Raw genomic sequence first — 24,800 nt, 5'->3', positions numbered from 1 at the left:
TGGTACGGTATACGCCCTGTCCATTCAACCCAAGATTCTGTGCGGCATCTCAATTTCGCTTGGCACGTTTAGGACCCTTTTCTCAGGAAGGTTTCAAGTTGAAATTCTTATTTCTGCAATCAAGCGAAGCTGTACAACTATAACACTACAAAATTGAAGCCTCGCATGTACAAAATATTAAATACCTACACTTCACAGTTAAATCTAAACCTTGCTTTATACTTTTCAATCATCCAAGATTCTCTCCCAATCAAAAATCTCTCACAATATAATTTCTAGATATTTTATGTAATACACGCACTTGTTCACTGTTTTAAATCTGTTAAACGTTGTATTTACAGGTATGGTGTGGCATTGGTCGGTGTTCGTCCAGCGGAACTGCCAGAGTTCTACGAAGAAACAATTCTCTTGAATCCCGGACCGAGACACATTATGAAGGCCAGCGATACATGTTACTACATGAGCATTACCAAAGAAGAGAATTCAGCTTTTGTAGTGTCGGACAAACAGACCGACAAAGCACCGACACTCGCAAAAGATCAGACCGCATGTAGCCTACTTAGCAACCGGAGGAACGAGGAAGTGTCAGGGCAGGCGAGACCAGACGGTAACAGGGCCAAATTCGGGCTTCCTGAAGTGGTTCTTCAAGCTCCAAAGAGCGCCCCAAACGCATCGCCATCACGCATATCATCCGCTAATTTAACTGTTGCTAGCTGTGAGTGCAGTTGGCGTTCATCTTTTTGTGTCTAGGCAGAGCGTCGATCTATGCCACCTACAGACTGCCATTTGATATTACGAACTATAAAAGTTGTTTCATTTCACTATGATTGACATATAATATTGTCATATATATCCATCAGTTCTTTCACTTCATTAATAATATGCTACTTGGTTAACTTCGGAATACTTAAGAATTGGGGATGAAAACCCCGACATTGCTTTGAGCGAAGAATTTGAAGCATAGCGCGCAACACTCCGCCTAGGCACGCCTAGGTAGTTAGTTAGTTATACAAATGAAGTAGGCCGGTCACTTTGTGCTGTTTTAAATAATGTTTACGACGCAGACATACATCATCCTATAAGCTGTTTGCAGCGCTGATATTATGTCCATTATATAGTCTTGTCTTTTAACAGCAATACCCATTTTGTGTATGTTGGGTAGTTTCACCGATGCTAAAAAGGCAAATTCAAGTACAAACACTTAGTTGGTAGAGCGCTGGAACGTAACCCGCGAATATAAAGTATTTTTCAATTGATGACAATGTGCAACATTACTCAACCAAACAACTATTGTTCTGCTCAGAGTATGTTTCACCAGTAATATGTTTTTTTTTATTTGTTATTAATTTCTCTATCTGGTTTTGTACTGGAGCGTCATAGAGATGGGGGTATTCTTAAAATAATATATTTGAAGACATAAACTGTTGACATAGTAGAATAATACAATTGAAATAACACATACATTGAGGTTTGTAGTAATTCAAATTTATTTTGCATCTGAATAGTCAACATGGCCTACTTCGTTTGGCTTTAGTTGCTCGATGTCAAGAAAAAGTTTTAGTTGGCACCAGCAGTTAATAAATGTATTGCACGCTTGGACATAGAGCAACTCACTCACTAGCTATCACTAGTTTTTAATGTTAACCAGTATTTATTTAAAATTTGTGTGTAACGGCCGCTTTCAATATTCGGTCGCCACTTAAAACAATTCAATACACGGTACTTATAAAACGCTTAAGTATTCGGGACAGACAAAAAATTTAAAAAAGATTAGAATGCAAAAGATATCATTAAAACGATCTAAAGATCTTTTATTATTTATCAAAATCAGGAATTAGGTAATAATACTATTCTGGGATTGCCAATACAGGATTACGTTTGAATAAATATATCGGTTGTATTATATTACGATCCCTATGAAGCGCTTAAATTAAAACACGTAGAAACTAGGACGAAAATTTTGTGGTCGCTTTTAAATACAAACGTTATCGACTGAATACTCCTTGTTTTTTGACCATAGATTAGAATTTCTTATAACAAGATGAGTTGGGTCCATTTTGTTTTTTTTATTTATTATTTATTTATTATATATTTTTTATTTGTTATTTTATTTTTTTATGTACAATATGGATTTAGCGTATATGAAATAAATCTAGGTACATACTTGCTAACACATTTGCTGACGATATACAAAAAATTAACAAAATCCGTGCATTAATTTGTCAAAAATTAGACTCTTCATTTTGAGCAAAATTAAACGTGCTATAGAATTGGGCCACTAGGTCAATGATTCAATGAACTTGAATGTTTGACCATCAAAAAGCGGCGTTGCCAGTTTGCCACGATAAATTTGAGAAGTGCCGCCAACAAAGAGAAGCCGCCAGAGCACGCCACAATGTATTAGGCACGTGTTCATAACCTAAACATTTTTATATTTTCTTCTGTGTAAGGCTATGCTACCCCTTAAAAAGTTAATTTTCTGCAATAAGAAATAAAAAATCAGACATAATTTGGTAATTCCTTTAGAAAGTATGTAATATGAGATATTTTTAATTTTATTAACGTGATATGACAGAGTAGGGATGGAATACCTACATATGTATTATGTGTTAGATAGGTATAACATATCATTACCTAAATACTGTTAATATTATAAATCCATAAAATAATACTTAAATTGCCGAAAGTTTAGGTCGTGCACGAAATTTTTGTTAAAATAGTCTTTATTATTTTGTCCAAGTGATTTGTCTTAAATCAATTCGACACGTGTTTCGCCCCTACACGAGGCATCCTCAGGACGTGTTGTCTCGCCAAAATTTTGTAGGGGCGCAACACGTGTCGAATTGATTAAAGACAATTAGTTATTGGCGGAATTATCACTAAAGAAAACTCAAATCATTTGAATAATTATGGATTTCCACAAAGTAACGCCTACTTCAATAATTTTTTTTATATTATTTTGAATGATACAATTTAGCTTTATGCATGTTTAGTTCCTAATAATAAAGTAGATACTATTTTTCTAAATTCTGATACAGTGTGTGATATTGTTCATAAACCATATCATAAGCGATAATTAGCCCAAGTTCTTAAAAGTCATCAGCGTTGCCCATGACAGACATAGACATGTTGCAACCACCATAGTCCATCGTGTCAAACAATCTTCATAATATCATAATATAGTACCACTTCTTACGATTAAATGCTGTCTCTGGGATACGCTATACGTGCCCCCTAAAACTCTAGACATTTCCGTCTAGATGTCTTCCAAATTAGCGGTCACTTAAAATTTCAAGTCCATATTTAGCCCAACATCAAGATCAGAATGTATAATACCTACAATTATTTGATCATGAAATTTAGTAGCTTGATACTCTTTGAAATACGTTAAATGTGGGTAGTTTTATAAATTAAAGACATGTTCATAGCCTTCACAATGAAAATCCGTGATCCCTGCATGATACACTACGAAGCCCTTTTTCTAGAGCGTAATCATCCGGCTGGATAGCGCTCAAATCGAATTGCATATTATATTATATATTCAATCTTGTATTATTATTTGTAAGCGGTTACAATCCTTATGGAAACGTGCAACCTATTAGAATTAATACACATATTAAAGCTTTACAATGCAATTAAAATTTAACATACATAAAACATAACTAAAAACGCATTTATTCTTGTGTAACAGATTCACCGGGTACAGAGAATGCATTGGACAGCAACTTACTTCTTCCCGTGCAGCGGATGGACTCAAATTTCCTCAGTCCAGACTGTTTGAGCTCTCGACGAGGTATTCCATTATTATCTAATGCAATAGATATGCACTATATTCCTCATTACATTTAGGGTTATAAACCATGTCCGCGTACAAAGAATGACAATGACAAAATAGAAGTTTACTTTCTCTTTCTCCCGTCTCGCTACACCTACTCTTTCTCTTGTGTTCCATAGCTTTCTTAGGCCGTCGTTTTTTATATGTAGATGCGGCGCAGTTGCAATGTCTTAAAATTTGTTTCAAGGAAAACATGATCAAATGAAAAATTCATGAAGTTTTTTCATCACAGCTCTAAGGTTAGTGAATGTTTGGTTATCAATGAAAATCTGTTTAAACAAAACAAATTCATTAATTCTTAAATAAGTTTTATACTTTTTAGAGTTATTTTAGCTCACAAGCACATAATGACTCTGTGTGTTAGTGTTTTGTAATTTGTACTCACGTAACTACAGTTATTACATACAGCAGTCATTCAGCGCTAAGTTACTAGTTGTAACGTGCTAGCAACGAATAAAAATGAACTAAAATATAATTGGGCACAAACATAGAAAACGGCATAGCTTTTATCATTAGGTACTACTCACAAATCAAGCATACTAGTAGTGTGGTGATAACAGGCAAGACGGTTATTATTATTATTTATCACGGGGTGTGCTCTGAACAGCTATTTCACTTGATTTCTGCGGCCAAATTCCACCTTCGCACAACACGCCACTAATTAGGATATCATCCTCATCATCTGGATGTGTGGCGGTCGTCCAAGGTGCGGTTTTCTAGAAGCTTTCTTCCACGAACTACAAAGCTGTGGAATGAGCTTCCTTGTTTAGTGTTTCGGGTATGATACGACATAGGTACCTTCAAAAAATGCACGTACACCTTCCATAAAGGCCGGTAACGTTTCTGTGGTTCCTCTAGTGTTGCAAAAGAATGTGGGCGGCGGTGATCACTTAATACCAAGTGACCCGTATGCTCGTTTGTCCTCCTATTCCATAAAAAAAGACTGTGCAGACAATAATAATACTTAAAAATATACAGGAAGCCGTAGACCTTCAATTCTGCCCGTCCCAGACATGGTCACGAGTAGTTTGAACATTGCCTCAGATAATCAAGACGAGGAGCCAGAGATAGACGTTAGTGAGGACGAACTTGAAGACAATGTACCTTGGAGATCCGCGTCTGAGAAAATAGCGTAAGAAAACAATATCGTTTATGCAACTTTTCCTCCAATTCTACTCTCACGCCATACAACACTGCTATTCAAATTTATGTCCCACATTATGGAGCATGCATGGCTGATTTTTGATATTTCTATCTCACTTTCATAATTGGACGGATTTTTACGTGCAATCGAAATTCATAATCAAGTTTAATGCTTAATACAAATATAAGTCCAATAATAATTAAAGGAGAGAAAAAAAGAAGAAATATGAATTTATTGAGAATTTTTCAGAAATACCTATAAAACGATTAAATTAAACTTAATAAATCTATCTTTAGTTATTAATTAACTTATTTCAATACTCAGACCCAAGTTAGATGACCACTTTGACAACTAACTGGTTTTTTAGACTTTTTCAAAAAATTAAGCTCTGCTGCTCTTGTTATTAATTATTAAAAAAAAATGGACGGTCTCGAACGACTAATATTATATCACAAAGTTTTGTTAAAAATACGTTCAATCAAGACTCAAAATTTTGTTTATGAATATGATTGTTAAGGCTGTCTATCTGGCATTTTAAACGTTATTAAAGCTTTGCATATTATACAGTTGAAAAACATAGCTTGAAATTATTTTTATTGAATTTTTTTTTCACTCTAAATACTAATTAACAATAATTGAAGTGCCCACAGCTAATATTAATGTATCAAAGAGTGATATTTCCTTGATAAAATAATATTTTGTCTCGATATACTCAGATTATTAAAATCTGCATGACGTCAATATTATAGATGTTAAATAATTTGAAGCTGTGTTTCAATTTTATTCTCACAATACTGGTATTGCTGAAAAACATTTTGCTTTATTTATATTTGTTTTGTTGTAGCGTGTATGCAGTAATAGGCGGAAAATTGTGTCAAAGTTAAGGATCATTTAGCTACAAATTGCCTTCGTCTGGATGTACGTTATGCTATTTTTTATTTTTATAGCCAGCTGTTTATTTCTTTTTCTGAGTTCGTTCATTAGTATCAACCAACAATAGACAGAGCAACAGGTATCAAAAATATTACGTCCTTACATGTGTAATTAGCGTTATCATATGAAAACTATGACATTATAAATTACATACTACTAGCTGCCCCCACAGACGTTGTCCTGTAGTAATAAAAAAACTGTTTTATAGGAATTTGCCAATAATATTTCAAAACATCAAGAATTATTTCATAAAAAATGCTCCCTGTTGTTATAATGAAATTGTTTCACAGAGGAACTGTCAAACCGTGCGTCACTAAATTCTCTCATAGAAGATATGTCCATACAAAACAAATATTGAAAATAAGAATAATTATGGGTCCCAAATCGGAATAAAAACTATCCTATCCCTCAAGTTGGACCAACCTGCACTCCATGAAGTAATCCCCATTAAAATCCGTTCATTAGTTTAGGAGTCCATCGCGGACAAACAACGTGTCACGCAATTTATATATATTAAGATTGTTACGTACATATTTCTTTGCTAAAAATTGTTGGGAGATAGACTTCAGCTTTGAAAACTTTTAAGGTGGTCTGTATAGCCTTATCGATATTGTTTCTTTTCTTATCAAGAAGTTGTTTCAATTCTGGGAATGATGAATATCTGTTAGATCAACATCCTTAATACTTCCCTTATGGTGTTGAACACATTCTCATCGCAGCTCCTCTAATTTAATAACTGTATATTGCAAAGTTTTTAGTCTAGCACTACAATTACCACCAGTTTACCAGTGGGAGGCTTCTTTGCACAGGCTGCCGGCTAGTTTATGGGTACCACAACGGCGCCTATTTCTTCCGTGGAGCAGTAATTTGTAAGCATTATTGTGTATATACGATGAAATTACAGGGCAAATGAGACTTAACATCTTTTGTCTCAAGCAAAGTAGGTTGGTGAAGAGCGCAATTGTAGTGCCGCTGAGAATTTTAGGGTTTTTCAAGAATCCTGAGTGGCACTGCACTGTAATGGGCAAGGCGTATCAATGTCCACCTGACCACTGAACCAACTAGAGAGAGAATAAAGAACTAATTTGGTGTCTTCTTTTTCTGTTATGGCTTGACGTTGCCAACTGGACATAATCTACCTTAATTATTGTCTGGTCAAATATTATAAAATTGCCCATTTTTTCCAAATGTTTTATTTGAGAGTAATTTATGAAGACTCTACTGGTTTAACTATTATAAGCCTTACCTATTTTCATACAAAATCGCAGCACTAGAAATGTCTTCATTTCTGTGCCTCATTTAAATCATGTAGTCCTCATGTTCCCCATAGTCCCAGTTTCGAACAAAGCCTCCACCTAATCTAGAGTATTTTCTTCAACTTATGGTTTGGGATGTATTCTCTTCGCCGACTATTTTAATTTTTTTTTTCAAATAAGTTTGAGCTAATTTACCCAGATGTTCAAAATACTTTGGAGACCACCCATAATATTCGCAAAACGATAGCAACCATAACAATAACACAAAAATAAATGAATATCTATACAAAACTCAAATACAATATAGTAAATTTGAATTTGGAATTCCGATCCGAACACCAGATTCCTATCTAGTTTTTTCTGTTCAAACTGTTTTCGTTTGTTCTGTGACTAACGTTTGACATAACACACACTGTCACAATATGATATGTAAGGACCTAATACTAGCTCGATACTTAGTGAATCATAATTTCGGAATTGTGAATGATTGACCATATAATATTATACTTAGTATTCGACTGAAAGTTAATATGGATAATCTTGGTCTTTTAAATCACCGTTCATTAAATATTGTAGTAGCATGCTGTAAGCTAAAGTCTCAAACTAAAAAATAACGGATATTAAATATTTATATGAGGTACCTAATAGATTTTCGAAATAACTCAAGCAATGTATATAAATAATATGCCTTGTGTGAATGTTTAGAAGTACCTCCATAAATATTAAAAGCACAAATGTTAATTGTATCACGTGAGATGTGTAGGTGTACTTATTCGGTTGTGTGCATTGTGTATTGTTTCCCCTGTGTGTGTATTGGATCGCCACCGATCTCCAACGATCCCGCAGTGACGACGAGACCACAGGCTCTTCCACTTCGCTGGGTGACTGCAACTCGCGCTCTGCTGGGCTCCATGACTTCTGCAGGTAAGCATGTCGATTTCAAGCACCATCCTACCACTCATTCTAATGTCGTCAAGTTTAGGTAAGTAAGTAAGAACTGAATCAACCACAATGTCAAATAGTTTTTACTCTCAATAGCTTTTCTTCATAAAAGTATCCGTTTTTCGTATTCTTAATAGAAGTTGGTTAAAGTTAAGTCTGAATGTTAAGTCAGTTTCACTAACTTCCAGTTTCAATGATCCGGCGCGTACAAAGATATTCAAATAAACAAAACTCAAAATTATTTTTATTAAAAGAAAACGATTATTGCAAAGATAAAATATGTCTAGTAGATTCATTAAGCACTAAATCTCCAAGAATTAGCATTTTGTACCAACATGTAACATAATAAACTAGCTAATCTCAGTAACGCTTCGCTGTGGCTTAAGCCTTCAAAACATACGAACTGATTCTAAAATATATTTTTTTTTTGCTAGAAGTAGATATGAGAAAATTTGTGCAAATTTTAGTTCTTTGAAAACGTGGGACTACCCTGAGTTACGTTCTGGCTGTGTGTTGGTAAATCAGCAATCAGTCAGTCAATATAAGTAATCATTGGTGTAGATGGAAGAAATTTGATGTTAGCCAAGTTTCTTCATTTTTTTCAAAGCGACCTACTTGATGATTGTCATACTCACAACCAAACGGTACCTTCCTGTACTACATACATACATAATTATTGGCCTCGCTAACTATGGGCCTGACGAGACTGCTCAGGTCGCTTAGAGGGTAACGGAGAGGGTTATGCTCGGAGTCTCCCTGCGAGATCGAATCAGAAATGAGGAGATCCGTAGGAGGCCTTTGTCCTGCAGTGGACGTATTCCGGCTAATAATGTTGATAATACATACATATTGCATGGCACGAACCAATGGATTTTCGGTTATCCGGTGCGGTTTTGTACAGTCATACGACGCTCTTACGGTAATAGAAAACGTCGTGAGGAAAAACACACCTGCGATGATTTTCAAAGTTTGTGTGTAAAATTGACCTACTCACTCTTCGACTTATAAAGCTTTACCCCAGGGTATTTTCACTCAAAATAGGCGCACAGTAAAGCAAATCAAGTAAGTAGTAGTACCAACATATGTATAAAGTCATTATACATATGTTAGTAATATGTATAAAGTCAGTAATACTTATGATGACATATTATTTTTGAGTTTATTTGGCGTATTGGTCTTTCCGACTCAATACAACTCTCAGTCGATTATCGAAATTACGTCTAATAATACTATGTGGTTTATTTGTTCCAGTATTTATAAGTCTATATCTCTTTGACAAATTTTTTTGTTCTGTTTTATTTGTTTATTTGTAAGGTTTTTGAAAGGTTCTATAAAATTACAGCACATGAGTAGTTTAGATATCCAGAAATAAGCATGACCTCAGCAATAATCATATGATAGCCTTGCACTTTCTGTATAGAAACACTTTTAAAGCAAATACAATTCACACTTTCTTATATTTCAATAGATTTAGTCATATAAGGCTTCGTTCGCTTTAGCCTTTTTTCTTAATTTTTAGACCAGTCAATACTGTCTAATATATTTTCATTTTAATAAGGATGATTATTGTTAATTCAGTTCAATGCTATACTCGTACAGATGGATGGTGAAATAAATCTTTTTAATTTTTCATTAAATTAAATATGTTTATTTGTTTTGTAACAATTACAGATAGGCTTACAATTAAAGTTTCTAGTAACGGAAAAACTTCCACCAAAATTAAAATTAGTTATAACAACTTTGATAATGAAAATGCCTTAGCCACAAAACTGGAGGAGTTTTCAGTTGGAAGAATCGTTAGTTCCCGGATCGTTGTTATAAATAATATTTTAAAACAAGTACAGAAGTCCACAAGTACTATTGTGTTTCAGTTTGAAGTGCGCCATTGCTAATCTAAATTACTGGAGTAATGATACTCAATATATCTTGTGCCAAATGATGAGCGCCTTTGCGAAGCCACTTAGATTCTATGGGGATATCGTTAATCCTGAGCAGTTATATTGTAATGGGTAAAACATATCATGTTTACCATCAGATTCTGTTCGTCTCATCACTTTCTCTTAAATGTAAAAACGACAAATAAATGGACAGACGGTTAGACAATGCGCTCGAATTTTTGCTTCTAGTATTATAACATGTTACCACTATGATGTCTTTAGACTTCAAAAATAATGAATTGTATTCGTGAACTGTACGAGATGTTTTTATATATTTTTAATCCATCAATTGTGTAATGTGCAGGATTGTAAAGGGCTTCCCACCTGTTTCTCCATTTATTGGAGTAAGTCCAACCCTCTGCTACTTGCTGAAAGAGAAGAAACCATTATGCTGTCTCCAGCTAGCTCAAGTATGCGAGCACTGCTCGTACAGAAACGCCAAAGAATACGAATGGCAGAACAAGACGATCATCTTGGCCGCTGACTACGCTTCAAATGGGATCTACAATTTTATTATACCACTGCGAGCACATTTCAGATCGAAAACTTCGCTGAATCCAATTATATTGCTCCTAGAAAGAATACCGGACATCGCATTTCTGGATGCTCTATCTTACTTTCCGCTTGTTTACTGGATGATGGGCAGTATCGATTCGTAAGTACTTTTCAACTCGATAGCTATCATTGAGTTAACGTCTTAAACGAGGATATCAGAATATACAATGTCATTCTTATATATTGTTTTAGTCCGAATACCTATGAAAGTAGTCCCCGTATAGTTTTTAAAATATGGTCTTACATTTCTTAAAGCGCGGTTATAGAACAATGTTAAAAGTGATTTTTTTATATTTTTGCTCTCTGCGTTTCGATTCATTATGATATTAGGTAAATCTTTTCCTCGTATTTGTGAATATTACGATTTGTATTTAGCAAATGAATATAAGGTCTAACACGTCGGAGTACTACAGAAATTTGTACCTATTCAAAATAGTTTCAACATTGAATGCTATGCAATTATCCGATAAGAAAAAAATATTTGCGTAGTAGCGATACGATTGGACAACATTCATATAATCAATTACATCGTTCAAAAAATGTTGTATTTTATTGTAGTTTTGGTATACCAAAGAGGTATAAATTGTAACATGCATACATAAGTGGATTATATTAATACATTTTTTGATGTTATTGTGCCTACCCTGTATTTTTATATGCAAAGATGATGAATAATATGTTAATTGCCAATCCATTTTTTTTTTTTTTCAAAATACTGACATTCAAAGAGGAATGGGTTAAAGGACGGGGGGTTCTTTAGGATTTGAATTAATTTAATGTTTAATTTCAGATTGGATGACCTTCTACGAGCTGGAATAACTCTTGCAGAAAACGTGGTAGTGGTTAATAAGGAATTGTCGAATTCTGCTGAGGAGGACAGCTTGTCTGATTGTAACACAATCGTAGCCGTGCAGACAATGTTCAAGTAAAATATATTTTATAATAACATCACATAGCGTTTAATATGCGAAGCTAGAAGATAGAAGATGTGTTATGTTTCAACATTCATATTTCACTATCATGGGTCTTGAGCGGTGTCGTTTATTAAAGGCAAATCACGATCAGTGTTACTCATGATGTTTTGAATAAATATACCCGCACGCAGTCTCTTCTGTTACACTATTCATTCTGGGTTCTATAAACATGATGACGTAACTGTCAGTTTTTAACTTGTTCAAAACTGTTGTGAAAATATGTATGTTTTAAGGACACATCTATTTTGACAATTACAATTAATGCCGAAGCGAATCTTTTTCTTTGATATCATAAGCCCTAGCGAAAAATTGTTGTAATTTTATGCCAAAGATGTCTGCATCGATAACTGTATGTTTCAGATTTTTCCCGTCAATCCGATCAATCACGGAGCTATCTCAGTCATCTAATATGCGTTTCATGCAATTTCGAGCTCACGATAAATATGCCTTACATTTATCTAAAATGGAAAAGGTAGGTGACATAACTGCTTACCCTAAGAAATAAAAAGCCTCCAACAAAAAAAAACTTTAAATTATAACTTTGGATTTGGTAATCTGACACAATAAATGTATTTGATAATTTATATAATTCTTGCACATATATTCAAGCAAAATTGCGCAATTGATTATATATAATAAAATCCATATAATTTAGAATTTCTTTCAAATTGACCGCATTCAATAAACTGCCGCTTGAATTATCGACTATCAAGTCATCTCCGTTTGACTTGATCTGACTTGATTCATAATTACTATCAATGTAAACGGACTGCATCGCAAATAATTAAAATTATGCGATAAGATTAAACAAAAAGCAAAAAAGCTGAGTTTCTTTCAATTAAAGTTTCTTGACGATTAAAACAATGATTCAAGAATTTTCATAGAATTTGACTTTGAGTTCCTTGCTCAATGCCGCGCCATCTAAGAAAAAGTAGGCATGCCTCACTTTCTCTGCCAGATATTTTAAGAAATTACATAAATAACTGAATTATATATATGAACATTTCAGCGAGAAAAAGAAAGAGGATCTCATATATCGTACATGTTCCGTCTACCGTTCGCCGCAGGATCAGTTTTCTCTGCATCAATGCTTGATACATTGCTGTACCAAGCGTTTGTTAAGGACTATGTGATAACATTTGTGAGACTACTTTTGGGGGTGGACCAAGCTCCTGGATCAGGATTTCTTACATCTGTGAGTTTTATTATCTCTCAGTTATGATTAAATGGGGTATTGCGTTCAGTCAAACAAATACAACAGTGTTTGCAATTATAAGCGTCGGGATTTAAAAACCTAAACTGAATCTTATACTATGAAACAAGTAATTCTTGTAATGTGTTTAATGTATCTTGGATATAGCTCAACGATTGAGATAAATTCAGAATAAGAATTAAACCAAGTCTTAGCACCCATTGTAATTAAATTCATCTCATTCAATAAGTTATATATAAAATGTATAAATATAAAACGTCTAGTAGATAAAGTACTACCTTGGAAGTCATAGAACGCAATACTTCATTTAAACTTTAATTCTCAGTTTTGTTTTTGATGATATTCTGTTACGACATTACTAAAGTGCATGTATCTCATCATCTCATTAAGTGATTTTACCATATATTGTTTATTTCATAGCTAGCCGTGCAATTTATGAGCTGCGTTGCGACAGATTTTTTTATAAGATATTGTACGCTTCTTTTAGAACATTCATTGTTCTGAATAACTTTTGCTCAGCAAAATCGATTTCGTTACCAATAATTATATGCTCAGCAAGATTGATTTCTTTACCACTATTATATCAAATAATAATTTTGTTTACTCGTATCTTCCATATTTGTATTTAAGACGATAATTTCAAATTTGCAACAGATGAAAATAAAAAAAGAAGACATGTGGATACGTACGTACGGTCGACTATATCAAAAGTTATGTTCGACGTCATGCGAGATTCCGATAGGGATATATCGAACACAGGACACCAGCTTGACCGACCCGTCGCACCACGTGAGTATGCCGGCCAGGACCAAAACTAGTTGGTTCTGGTCCTGCCTCACGGGAATGCGAACATCGCGTGCATCGGTGAGTCGTCACTTAACAAAATAACACTACTGTTTCAATACAATTCCTTTTTAATATGCTTTTTGTATTACGTATCAGAGCACTTGAACTAATGTATTGTACATATTTTGTCGGTTTATCTATTTATGGCAGCTCCCAAAGACACGTGTTTGAAATTATTGATCTAATTCCTAGCCAACAGATATGTTTGAAGCGTGTAAGCAAAAAGCAATCATATATCGTGAACTATAATGTCAATCATTGTTTAAATAATATTGAACATATGTAGGTACATAGGCACATTATCGAATTTTCTAGAAACTGTTCTAGAAATTTTAATGTTATGACCAGAAACATACATACACACATACAGCTAGGTATGCCTGTTATTCGGTTATTCGAGCTATGACTCTGTTGGGCAATGAATCTTTTACAACATGATTCAAGAAAATGTAAATGGAAAAAAATGCTAATAATCGTTTGAGTTGTAAAAAGTAGTAAAATGTATATTTTTTTATTAAAGATACCACATAATTAAAGATACACATGGAGTAACCGCCCCCAGTGCCATTCTTTTCTTCAGTCAACTCTTTTCAGGTCGGAAGCTCATTCACTAAGTGATTTAAAATCCTATTTTAGTAAAACTATCTATTTAATTTGAATTTTAATAATATTTCGTATTAATATTTGAAAGTAACATCTCAAACCAATATAAAAATTTACTGTTTTCAATTAGTACTCTAATACTGTGCTAATAACTCAGTAGTTAAGAGCTGCTCGAATGTTATATGAACATAATCGCTTGACATTGTCTTCATTACGCTCCTGAAATGTCCCTGAGGTTGCAAGAGAGTACAGGCGGCTGTTCTTCCATAATCAATAAATATGTTTGATTTAATTTCTTTACTCAGTACGAATAATTTTTTTCTCTGATTTCTAATATTCATACAAAGCAACAATCAAATGAACTGCTTTACAAAAGCAACAAAATTATTGGGAACCGCCATAAATCTTATAAATTTGTACTGTCAGAATCTAAATTTACTTTAATAACTTACCTAACACAATTTACACAAATACTTTGTAATTCTTTAGATAATAGCAAATAAAAGAAACATCCTCGTTTATCACAAATCAATTTATTTAACACAAGCTTTACATGTTTGACCGCAAGTCGCTCTTTGATAATATTCGCTTTTGCGTAAATTATCTGATCGGGGTCTGCTAGAGAAACATATTCGTGGTTACATATTTAAATAAATATATCTACTACGATGATCGCATCCCTTTATTTATTAAAGTCTTGCATGTATTGTTAGATGAAGTTAGTTATAGTAGATGTAAATTAAGTACCAACCAGTAAAGAGAATGCATGAAGAAATCTAGCTTGTACCTGAATAAATAATAATTCTATCAAATTATTGTAGTAATGGTGTTTTTTGCGATGGGTTTGTTTGCCTAATTACACATAAAATGAAAATTTTAAACAACATTTAGGTTGATAAATTTGACCACAAACCATCCAAAAGGCAACATATTTCGGGTTACTACTATTTGTATTAACAATCTTAAACTTGACTGGTTTCTTGAAAAATTGGTACTTCTAAAAGTTTTGTAAATAACCAAAAAATCGTGATTTATAACAAAACAGTATGGCTTAAATATGCCGTATGCGCATAGTGAAAATATAGTTAACCGACTATCTAGGAAATAATAGAATATGATAGAGGAGCTTTTAGTGCCAAACTAATAATTGAAAAATATGAGTGTCATTGAAGTAGGGTATTTGACTAAAAATATAGTCGATAAGATAACAGAGTAAACAGAGTAAATAGAGTTCATAAATTTTCTTTTCAAATTTAATTTATGCAATGATTTTGAGCTGTTATTTTATCATTTGGCCTCTTATTATCCAATTGTTGAATTTTTGTATGCCTGGCTATATCTTTCCAATTTAACTAACTCAAATTATAAATTTGAATAAAGATTCAATTAAAATTACTATGTTATCATGAATAATAATGTCAAATACCCTATTATTCATATCATTCACACCAGTATCATCAACGATATAAATAGATAAATATAGACACCGTCTATATTTCTCAAGATTTACAACATTTTACTTAATATATTACAATTTACTTCAAATAAAGCATTGTTGATTTGATTGGATTTCGTTAAGACGAAGTATGAGTTGAATAAGTTGGAAAGAGTCCGTAGCAGTGGTTTTGAAAGGCTCGTTGCGACAGGAGGCTGTATCGAGTGGAGAGAGCAGAGAAGGTGGAAGGTCTGGTGGTGAGGGCTTTAGCAGTCGCTCGCCGACCGGCTGCCTCAGTGGCTGCTATGGCGATCGGACGCCGGCGGTAAGATTGATGACAATTGTCGATGACTTGTCGACGACTAAGGGATTAAAAACGAGCAAGGAACAAATCTATGATATTACACCTATAATTCAAGTGGGAGCCAACAGTAAATTGCACTTTTTTATTGTACATAAACGACAGTGCTATTCAAACACAACTTTAGCATAATTCAAAAGGTTAATCTTCTTCACACAAAGGAAATATTGCTGGATGTACGATTTAATCTCGATCAGCTAATACAAACTGCCTTCTCACAGATAACATGAACATAGCGACAAATTATAATTTCCAACATCTATTGTCAAGTTAATATTTTCAATATAATTTTCAAGATGTAAAAATACTAAATTGTACATTATACGTTGTCCCTTGGTCGTCTACTTGGATCCAAACTTATTAAGAAATCCTGTATGTGGCTCGTTCTACATCGAAAGGTATTTTCTAACAAGCCGGAAATGTAACTCAGGTACTCGATCATTTAATTTAAAAGGGCTGATAGCTACTTTTGTCACAGTTTGATCACACAGTTCACAAACACAAAGGAACGCTTTAGCCATTGCAGTCACATTGCTGCCTTTATGTTAGTTGCTAATTTTAGATTATAATAAAGGTCAGTATTACAACGTCACATGCTGTAATGTCGAAACTGACAACAACAATAATTAATGCAGTGCTTTGTATTTAACTTACTGGAAAACTTGATTCAAATGCCATAGAGCATGTTTGCTTGACTACACAAGACATACTTACTGCATTTTGTACAAATTGTCTTGCACGATAAATTATTGTTGTCATCGGTTCGACACCACTTAAGATTACATTTGACACTATTATTTTAAATATATTCGGTATTACTTAATTCTTTGCATTCCCTGCAGTACTCAGCCAGTCTCGTGGATGAGGCAAAAGATAACCATGCTCAACAAATTGAAAGGGCTGAAATAGCGAACTTGGTACGGTCTCGCATGGAATCACTAAACCTCAGCGGGGTTGACTACGACGATGTGAGTGAGAAGAGAAACAGCCTCTCCTACGTCATAATAAATCCCAGCTGTGATTTGAATTTACAAGAGGGCGATATCATGTATGTGATATTATTTATTTCATAATACTTATTGATAAGAGTTTTATTGCACAATTGGACAATCTATGCACATCCATCATCTATCTGAATAGCTAATTTGATTCATTGCTTATTTTATGTAAAAAGGAAGACAAACGAGCATACGTGTCACCTGGTGTTAAGTGATCAACGCCTCCCACATTCTCTTGCAACACTAGAGGAATAACAGGAGCGTTGCCAGCCTTTAAGGAAGGTTTCCGCGCATTTCTTGACGGTACCCATGTATAAGTATCGTCCCGGAAACACCGCACAAGGAATTTCATTCCACAGCTTTGTAGTACGTGGAAGAAAGCTCCTTGAAAAGTGCACAGTGGAGGACCACCACACATCCAGATGGTGGGGACGATATCCTAATTTGTGGCGTGTTGTGCGAACGTGGAATTCGGCGGCAGGAATCAGATGAATCAGCTCTTACGGACACTCTCCGTGATAAATGCGGTAGAAGACGCACAATGAAACGACGTCTCTACGCAACGCCAAGTGATCTAGTGCTCTATTGTTGATAATTGTTTGAAGCAGTAAGATTCGAGTATTACATAAACCTGCCTGGTGTGGTGGTTATAATGAAATTATGCTAAGAGATCCTTTTTGATAGTGAATTTGCATAGATGTGAATCTAGTGCAAATTTAAATTAAAAGTAAAAAGGTTTTGTCTGAAAATGTACCATTCTGTGCTTATAGTTTTGGAATAGTATCAATAATTTTGCTAAAAGGTGTCTTCGGCTCATAACAGTGCCACTATGATCTAAACATAAATAGAACTAAGGCGCAAGGTAAATCAACGCAGTCTTAATCAATATGCTTGTCCCCAACTCTGCCTCATATTACATCAACATTGCGCACTACAACTGCGCTCGTCACCTTGAGACATAAGATGTTAAGTCTCATTTGCCGAGTAATTTCACTAGCTACGGCGCTTGAGACCGAAACACAGTAATGCTAAAGTAGCCTCCCACTGGTAAACTGACACATCTGATCGTTGTGTAATTAGGTACTCTCTATTTCAAACGTTGCGTCATTTTGTCCATAATTCTAAATTTTATTTTTGTATTATTGTTTCAGATATTTGGTGCGGCCATCTCCTTTCTCTGCACAAAAAACTTTCGAACGGCACAATAGCCGACGCAGATCTAACATAAGTTTCTGTTCGGGAGCTTTCATCGCGGCCGCGGCTGCTGGAAGCCGACGTGGCTCCGCAATGTCAGCTATTACCTGCCATTCCCCGCGACCTCCCCCCCTGTCCAATACTAAAGCTAATTCTCTATCACTCCCCCATAGCCCAACGCTACACACAGACTTCCGCGGTCGTTCTAATTCCCTGCGTGTCGTTGATGAAGGCCTCCTACGTAGATCTAGCTCTCTGCGTCAAGGTCTCGTAGCCAATCCACGCCGCAGAAAAAGCAGCCTGGAGGAGATCGGCATCACACATTTCAACTCATTACTCCAGCATCAACAGCAGCAAGAACTCCAGAATGCTGAAGCAATAAAAATGGCTTTAAAGGGCAGTATTGGTCTTCAAGTCACTCCTCCAGATGAAATTGATGATCATTTTTGCGGAGCGTTTAGAGGTTACGAAGAAATGACTGCAGCATTGCCTTCATCTTCTGGCAGTATGCGGTCATCTCCAGATCCGCAGCATCTGCAAGGTACCATCGTATGATATCATCCAATGTGGGGACGACGTTTAAGAAAACGACGCGGCAAATAGTGACATATCATCAGCCCCACAAATATGGACCCTTACCTCTTAGCCCCTTAACTTTTTACAGTTAGTCTTCTTCACCTTGAGTAGTGTTGATGTACTTACTCGAAAAATATAGTTTAAAAAGAACTTTCTGCGGTAACGCGAACTATTCTTAGCGGGATCAACTAGATATTAACTTACTGTATATATCTTTAAACTTCTGCTAATTTCTGTTATCCAATGTATATAATATCTATTAAGATGTGTAAGTCAAATATTACATATCATGGATATATATAACAAAAATGTGGATACAAACTCATTGAACATGATAATGAAGTATCATTCTCTGTTAGAATTAATTCATCATGAATTCAAATTCAAATATATTTATTCAAAATAGGATTTAAAATTACTTATTGCACGTCAAAACGTATGTATCCTTTCGAAATAGTATGTTTCAGTCTTCAGACCTGAGAAGAACGGGCGCAGGAAACTCGTCGGGCTTTTTTTTATTTACTTACAATATATATATACAGACTGGAATTATATCGTATAGTAAAATTCCAATCTGTGTAATCATAAATTTATTACTTTCGTTATGACAAGAAGATTAAATTTAGGCTTGTTGTCTCTTACAGCAATTATATTTAACTACCCGTAAAACAAACCCAATCCGTTTATGATACGTACTTAAATTTGGTGGAAACCTGAATGAAATCACGGTCCAGAGAGGACTACAATTGTCAAATAATGACAATAATATTTGAATAATTAAAACACGATCAACATGTACAATGAGAACTTTTTAAAATGACGTATTTTATTTTGTTTACCTGAAATTTTCTATCGGCTATTATTTTTACCAAACAAATATTTACTAAACCAATTTAAGATGTAAACGTACATTTTAAAGATGTTGTGGTTCCTGAAAGTCTATTACCAAAATCGAAAGCCGAAGTTTCGGTCCTAAACAAAAGAACTACGAACTTCAAATTAAATCCTATTAACAAAGTACTTCGGATCCGAATAGTGCAGTTGGATTTCGCTTCGTTACCATAGCCGTAAAAGGTGCAGTTGTAGTTACGATCATAATAATGTCAAACAATGAAAATGTGAATCTATCTTTATATATAAAAATGAATTGCTGTTCGTTAGTCTCGATAAAACTCGAGAACGGCTTGAACGATTTGGCTAATTTTGGTCTTGAATTATTTGTGGAAGTCCAGGGAAGGTTTAAAAGGTCTGAATATACATGAAAATCCTAGTATCAATTAGTAAGGTAACCGAAAGATAAAATGTCTAATTGCGAACTTCGTATAGATATTCGGATCCGAAGCACTTTCGTAATAGGAAAATGTAAGATCCGTCAACCGAAACTTCGCATTCCGATTTTGGTAATAAGGCTCATGACATCCTGATTCGGTTAATGTAATGAACACACTGAAAGGCCTTAATAGTTTCATACCCTTTTCTTTCAAAACCTGTTCAAGATAGTTTACCGCATTCCCATTTTTATATGTTTCTCATTTCAGTTTCTGATGAAGATTCGTAGATTGTTTTTATATCTAGATAGTCATTTATGTAATTGATATTAATTTATTAATTTTTAGATTTAACGAAGATTTTGAAGACTTAAAAAGTGTCTATAAAGTTCCCAATATAAAGTATTATTGCTTACTTACAATAACTTACATGTATTATGGTAACTAATGATATTATTTTCTGAAGTCTTCTTTCTGAAGTCCTTAAAAATATGTGATTCGTATTTTTAAAGATGTCTATGAAAAATTTACAAATCAGAATTATAGCCCCTGAAAGTGTGCCATGTTTAACAGCTGTAATGAAAAACTTACTTTAGCCTTTTGAAGATGGAAATACTTTTATGGTGCCTTTGCCTGTTTCGCTAACAAGGATGAAAAGAAGTGAACTAAAAGGATTATGTGGTTTTATGAAACCACGGTAAAAGTTAAACTCTTTTTCACATTATAGACATTTAACTAAAAATAGCGTGGAGCACTGGCACAAATGAGTAATAGTCTATACACTACACGGTCAGCTGCTGCGAACTATAGGCGCCGCCTGACCGTCACGCGACATGCAACACACAGACGAAAAAGTTTGAGACGATGTAATAAAAGTTTCACTTTAAAAACAATAACTTGATAATAATAATAATAATACTGTTTGAATTATAATAATATGTTTAAATATTAATTTATAAAATGCGAGTTTTGAAATCCATTTCTGTAATTATGATTGTAGTTACTCAATATTTAAATCAACAATTATTTTGCTAATGTTCTTTTCTAACATAATTTATACGTCTAGACTCTAGACGGAGCCCAGGTTTAATACTTTAGTGTGCATGACCAGCTACGTTTCATACTCGGGATACGTTAGTCACTTTGTTTTGGTGTGTGTGTATTGCTGAAAATAGAGGCTAACAGTCCACCGCTATATTTTCGACGCTTTCACAACTTTTGAAGTTTCTAAGCTTTTTTGCTTCTTTTTGAGAAAATTATCTAGAGTTATTTTTTAAATTAAGATTACGCGCTTACCTTCTCATGGTCCAAGCAATATTAAGTCTATTACATTTAAGTAAATTTAAGTAAAAATATAGTTAACCTGTTTTCTATACAATATATCAATTTATTAAGATAAAGTTCAGGAGTCAGATGTTCAGATAGAGACCATGATTGGTCAGATCTAAAATTATTATGATGACAAATGGTGTTCACGAATATTTAATTGTTTTCTTTCAATATACACAGTGCACTCGTGAAGGCTATTCTATATATTAAATATATATCATAAATTATTGTCGTAATTAAATAGGATTAGATCAAAAGAAATGTAACACAAATATAAATAAGAGAAAATAATAATATTCTATCTAAATACATTATATAATAATAGAATTATATTCAATGATATTAATATTCCTCTATGCTAATCATTTCTGTAAGTTAGCGTGAATTAATGTTAATTATATGCAATAAAAGAGTATATGTACACGACCTTGTAGTTTTATGACCCCCGTAGCATCACGATATTTCTTTCTTTATATTTTTATACTCGCCCTTCTATTATGCACTATGCATTATGTGCTATGTGTGTGTGTGACGACGACGCGCAATGTGGGTAGGCACATTATTCGACTGACACATGGCCGTTGGGGCAGAAAAGTCCTCGAATAGCGACCATGTACCTCACGACGTAGTGTTGGTAGGCCCCCACAAGATGGACCAACGATCTGGTGAATATCGTGGTCGTCGTGGAGATCTATGGGGAGAACTTTGTCCAGCAATGGACGCCTTCCGGCTGATGATGAAAGGAGCTTTAGAACAATATAAAAAAAAATATATTATAAGATCTCGGTTTTGATAAACCTGATGTTAAGTGATCACCGCCGCCCACATTCTCCTGGAACACTTGAGAGATCACAGGTACAGGTGCGTACACAGTGTGTACGCGCTATTTTTGAAAGTATCCATATTGTATCGTCCTGGGAACACCGCACAAGGAAACTCACTCCAGAGCTTGGTTGAACATCGTAGAAAGTTTTTGAAAACTGCACTATGATGAGGTGAGGATGACATCTTAATTTGTAGCGTGGCTTAGGTGGCATGAATCAGGTCAAACAGCTCCTCGTAACTCTCTCCGTGATAGTTGTGGTAGAAGACATATAATGAACCAACGCATCTACGAAACGCCATGTGATTTAGCATCATAGAGCACATAATCCTCAACAATTCGAGTACCCGTGCTTTGCACACGGTCAAATTGTTCAAGCAGTTACTGGGCTGTACCAGATATAGTTGAGACACAGTGGTATGGTCAGAAGTGTTTTCACGTTGTCGTCAAAAGTCGAGTCGGACGCAAAGAGAGTGCACAGAAATTCAGCTTTCTCTTTTACTGCATGGGCTATGGTATCATTCCTCATGTGCAGCGATGGTAGGGACGGCTGGTTAAAGTTATGAAGAGCAGCTTTCCAATCGGGTAACTAGTAAGCTGCTCGCCACTTTAGATGACGGACTAAGATTTAACATGGGCGATTTTCTCCTTATAGAATCTGGAGGCACTGTTTTAATTCCTCTGTAGAACTTTGCTGTTTAGATCCTTTCTGCTAAGTTTCTGAACAATAGTGTTCCCATCATCATCCTCGTTGAAAGGAACGAGAGAAACTTACACCATACTCTTTTCAGCATACCATTTTCACCAGTGGGAGGCTCCTTCACACAGGATGCTGGCTAGATTATTGGTACCACAACGGCGCCTATTTCTGCCGTGAAGCAGTAATGTGTATGCATTGTTGTGTTTCTGGGCAAACGAGACTTGACATTTTATGTCTCAAGGTGACGAGCGCAGTTGTAGTGCCGCTCATAATTTTTGTATATTTTAAGAATCCTGAGCGGCTCTGCATTGTAATGGGCAGAGCATATCAATTACCATCAGCTGAACGTCCTGCTCGTCTCGACCCTTTGTATAAAAAAAAACTATAAAGTCATCAGTTGTTGCGCGACCTGGGTGTTATGCACGACTCCAGGTTAGTATTCTATTCGATAAACATGTAGACGCTATAAATGCCAAAGCCTACAAAGCCCTTGGAATAACAATGCAGTTAATTATACCGATGCAAGAAATACGAATATTACAATTTGTTCTGTGCCATTCGTACGTAGCAATCTTGAATATGCTCCCAAATTTGGAACCCCTGTATATTTACATTTATATATTTATATTAACATTGCACGGCTGGAGACTATACAGAAAAGATTAGTTGACGTAAGACTCAAATTTGGTCACCCATATAAATCATATGATTGCATTTGTAGGCGCCTACATTCATTGGCCTTTCAACTAAGAAGATAACTGCTTATATCCACTTATTTGTAATTTCCAATGGTAATGTTGATAGCCTCAATATTTTTTTTTAAACCTGCTCACTGATAATGACGGTGCCTTACTGCATACTTACCCTTTTCTTTCCAAAAGTGAACACAAATTTTAGCCACAATATATTATTTTCTAGAGCAAGTAGTATATGTTTTTATTTTAACTAAATAAAGTATGTCTTCTCTTAGTAATTTCGACTCGAGCGACACGTTGCTAATAATAGTGGGTTGTTTTTAATTGTGTAAATGACATGTACAGTCTAGATTAAGTAATTCAACAAGTTAAGTCCGCATATTGCCCAACTAGCAGATAGACTCAGCTCTGCGGCATATGCCGTTAGAAAGATTATAGAGTACACGAATGTTGCGACCGCTAGATTAGTGTACTTCAGTTATTTTCACAGCATCATGACGTACGGTATTGCTGTGGGGTCATGCTGCTGACATTGATATAGTGTTTGCTCTGCAAAAGAGAACTGTTCGTACTATAGATCGGGTGGAATAAAGACAAAGAAAAATTTAAACTATTAAATATTATTACTGTTCATAGTCAGTACATTTATGAGAATTTGATATGCGTTTACATCATTATAACACTTGAAATAAGGGATTCCTTGTAACTAAATCTGGTAGGCTTCATAAGATAAGCTTTAAGGGTAAATCTATACATTTTTATAATAAAGTCCTTGATCTGTTATGAATCCCAGCCACTGTTCCAGCATTATCTATAAATAAATCCTATTACTCCACAGCTGAATATCTAATACCTCAGTGATCTGACAGCCTGAGACTAGATTATGATTATTTTATAGCAATAGCAATTACAGTACAATATTGTATATTTAATTTAAAAAAAAGCAAAAAATAATGCTGGGAGAGTTTCTTGCGCCGCTTCTTCTCTCCCAGAACGCCATTTGTTTCCGAAGCGGTGGTGTGTTAGAAATGACATCAAAAAGAATTCTAAATGTATAAATTTTGAGAAAAGAAATGCCTTTTATGCCTTTTAATCTTATATTTTCTTCCATTTTATTTGAAAATTTGTATGAACTTGTAATCGACCTGCAAGTATACTTTTTTTTAACAATTTGTTATATTTG

General features: G+C 34.7%; 1 protein-coding gene across 1 annotated transcript in view; it reads left to right on the top strand.

Moving 5' to 3' along the window:
* Window positions 1–19,129, top strand: part of LOC126979001 (potassium channel subfamily T member 2) — a 105,816-nt gene extending 86,687 nt beyond the window's left edge. Inside the window, exons 13-19 of the mRNA XM_050828142.1 lie at window positions 342–715; window positions 3,692–3,793; window positions 4,814–4,967; window positions 8,015–8,092; window positions 15,839–15,998; window positions 16,877–17,082; window positions 18,184–19,129. Of these exons, the coding sequence (XP_050684099.1) occupies window positions 342–715; window positions 3,692–3,793; window positions 4,814–4,967; window positions 8,015–8,092; window positions 15,839–15,998; window positions 16,877–17,082; window positions 18,184–18,781 (1,672 nt within the window). The 3' untranslated portion in view covers window positions 18,782–19,129. The remainder of the gene's footprint in view (window positions 1–341; window positions 716–3,691; window positions 3,794–4,813; window positions 4,968–8,014; window positions 8,093–15,838; window positions 15,999–16,876; window positions 17,083–18,183) is intronic.
* The last annotated feature ends 5,671 nt before the right edge of the window (window positions 19,130–24,800 follow it).

This window comes from Leptidea sinapis, chromosome Z, assembly GCF_905404315.1.
Source record: "Leptidea sinapis chromosome Z, ilLepSina1.1, whole genome shotgun sequence".
NCBI classification, from domain to species: Eukaryota; Metazoa; Arthropoda; class Insecta; order Lepidoptera; family Pieridae; genus Leptidea; species Leptidea sinapis.
The sequence above is the reverse complement of the archived record's forward strand: the minus strand, read 5'-3'. Positions and strand labels throughout refer to the sequence as shown.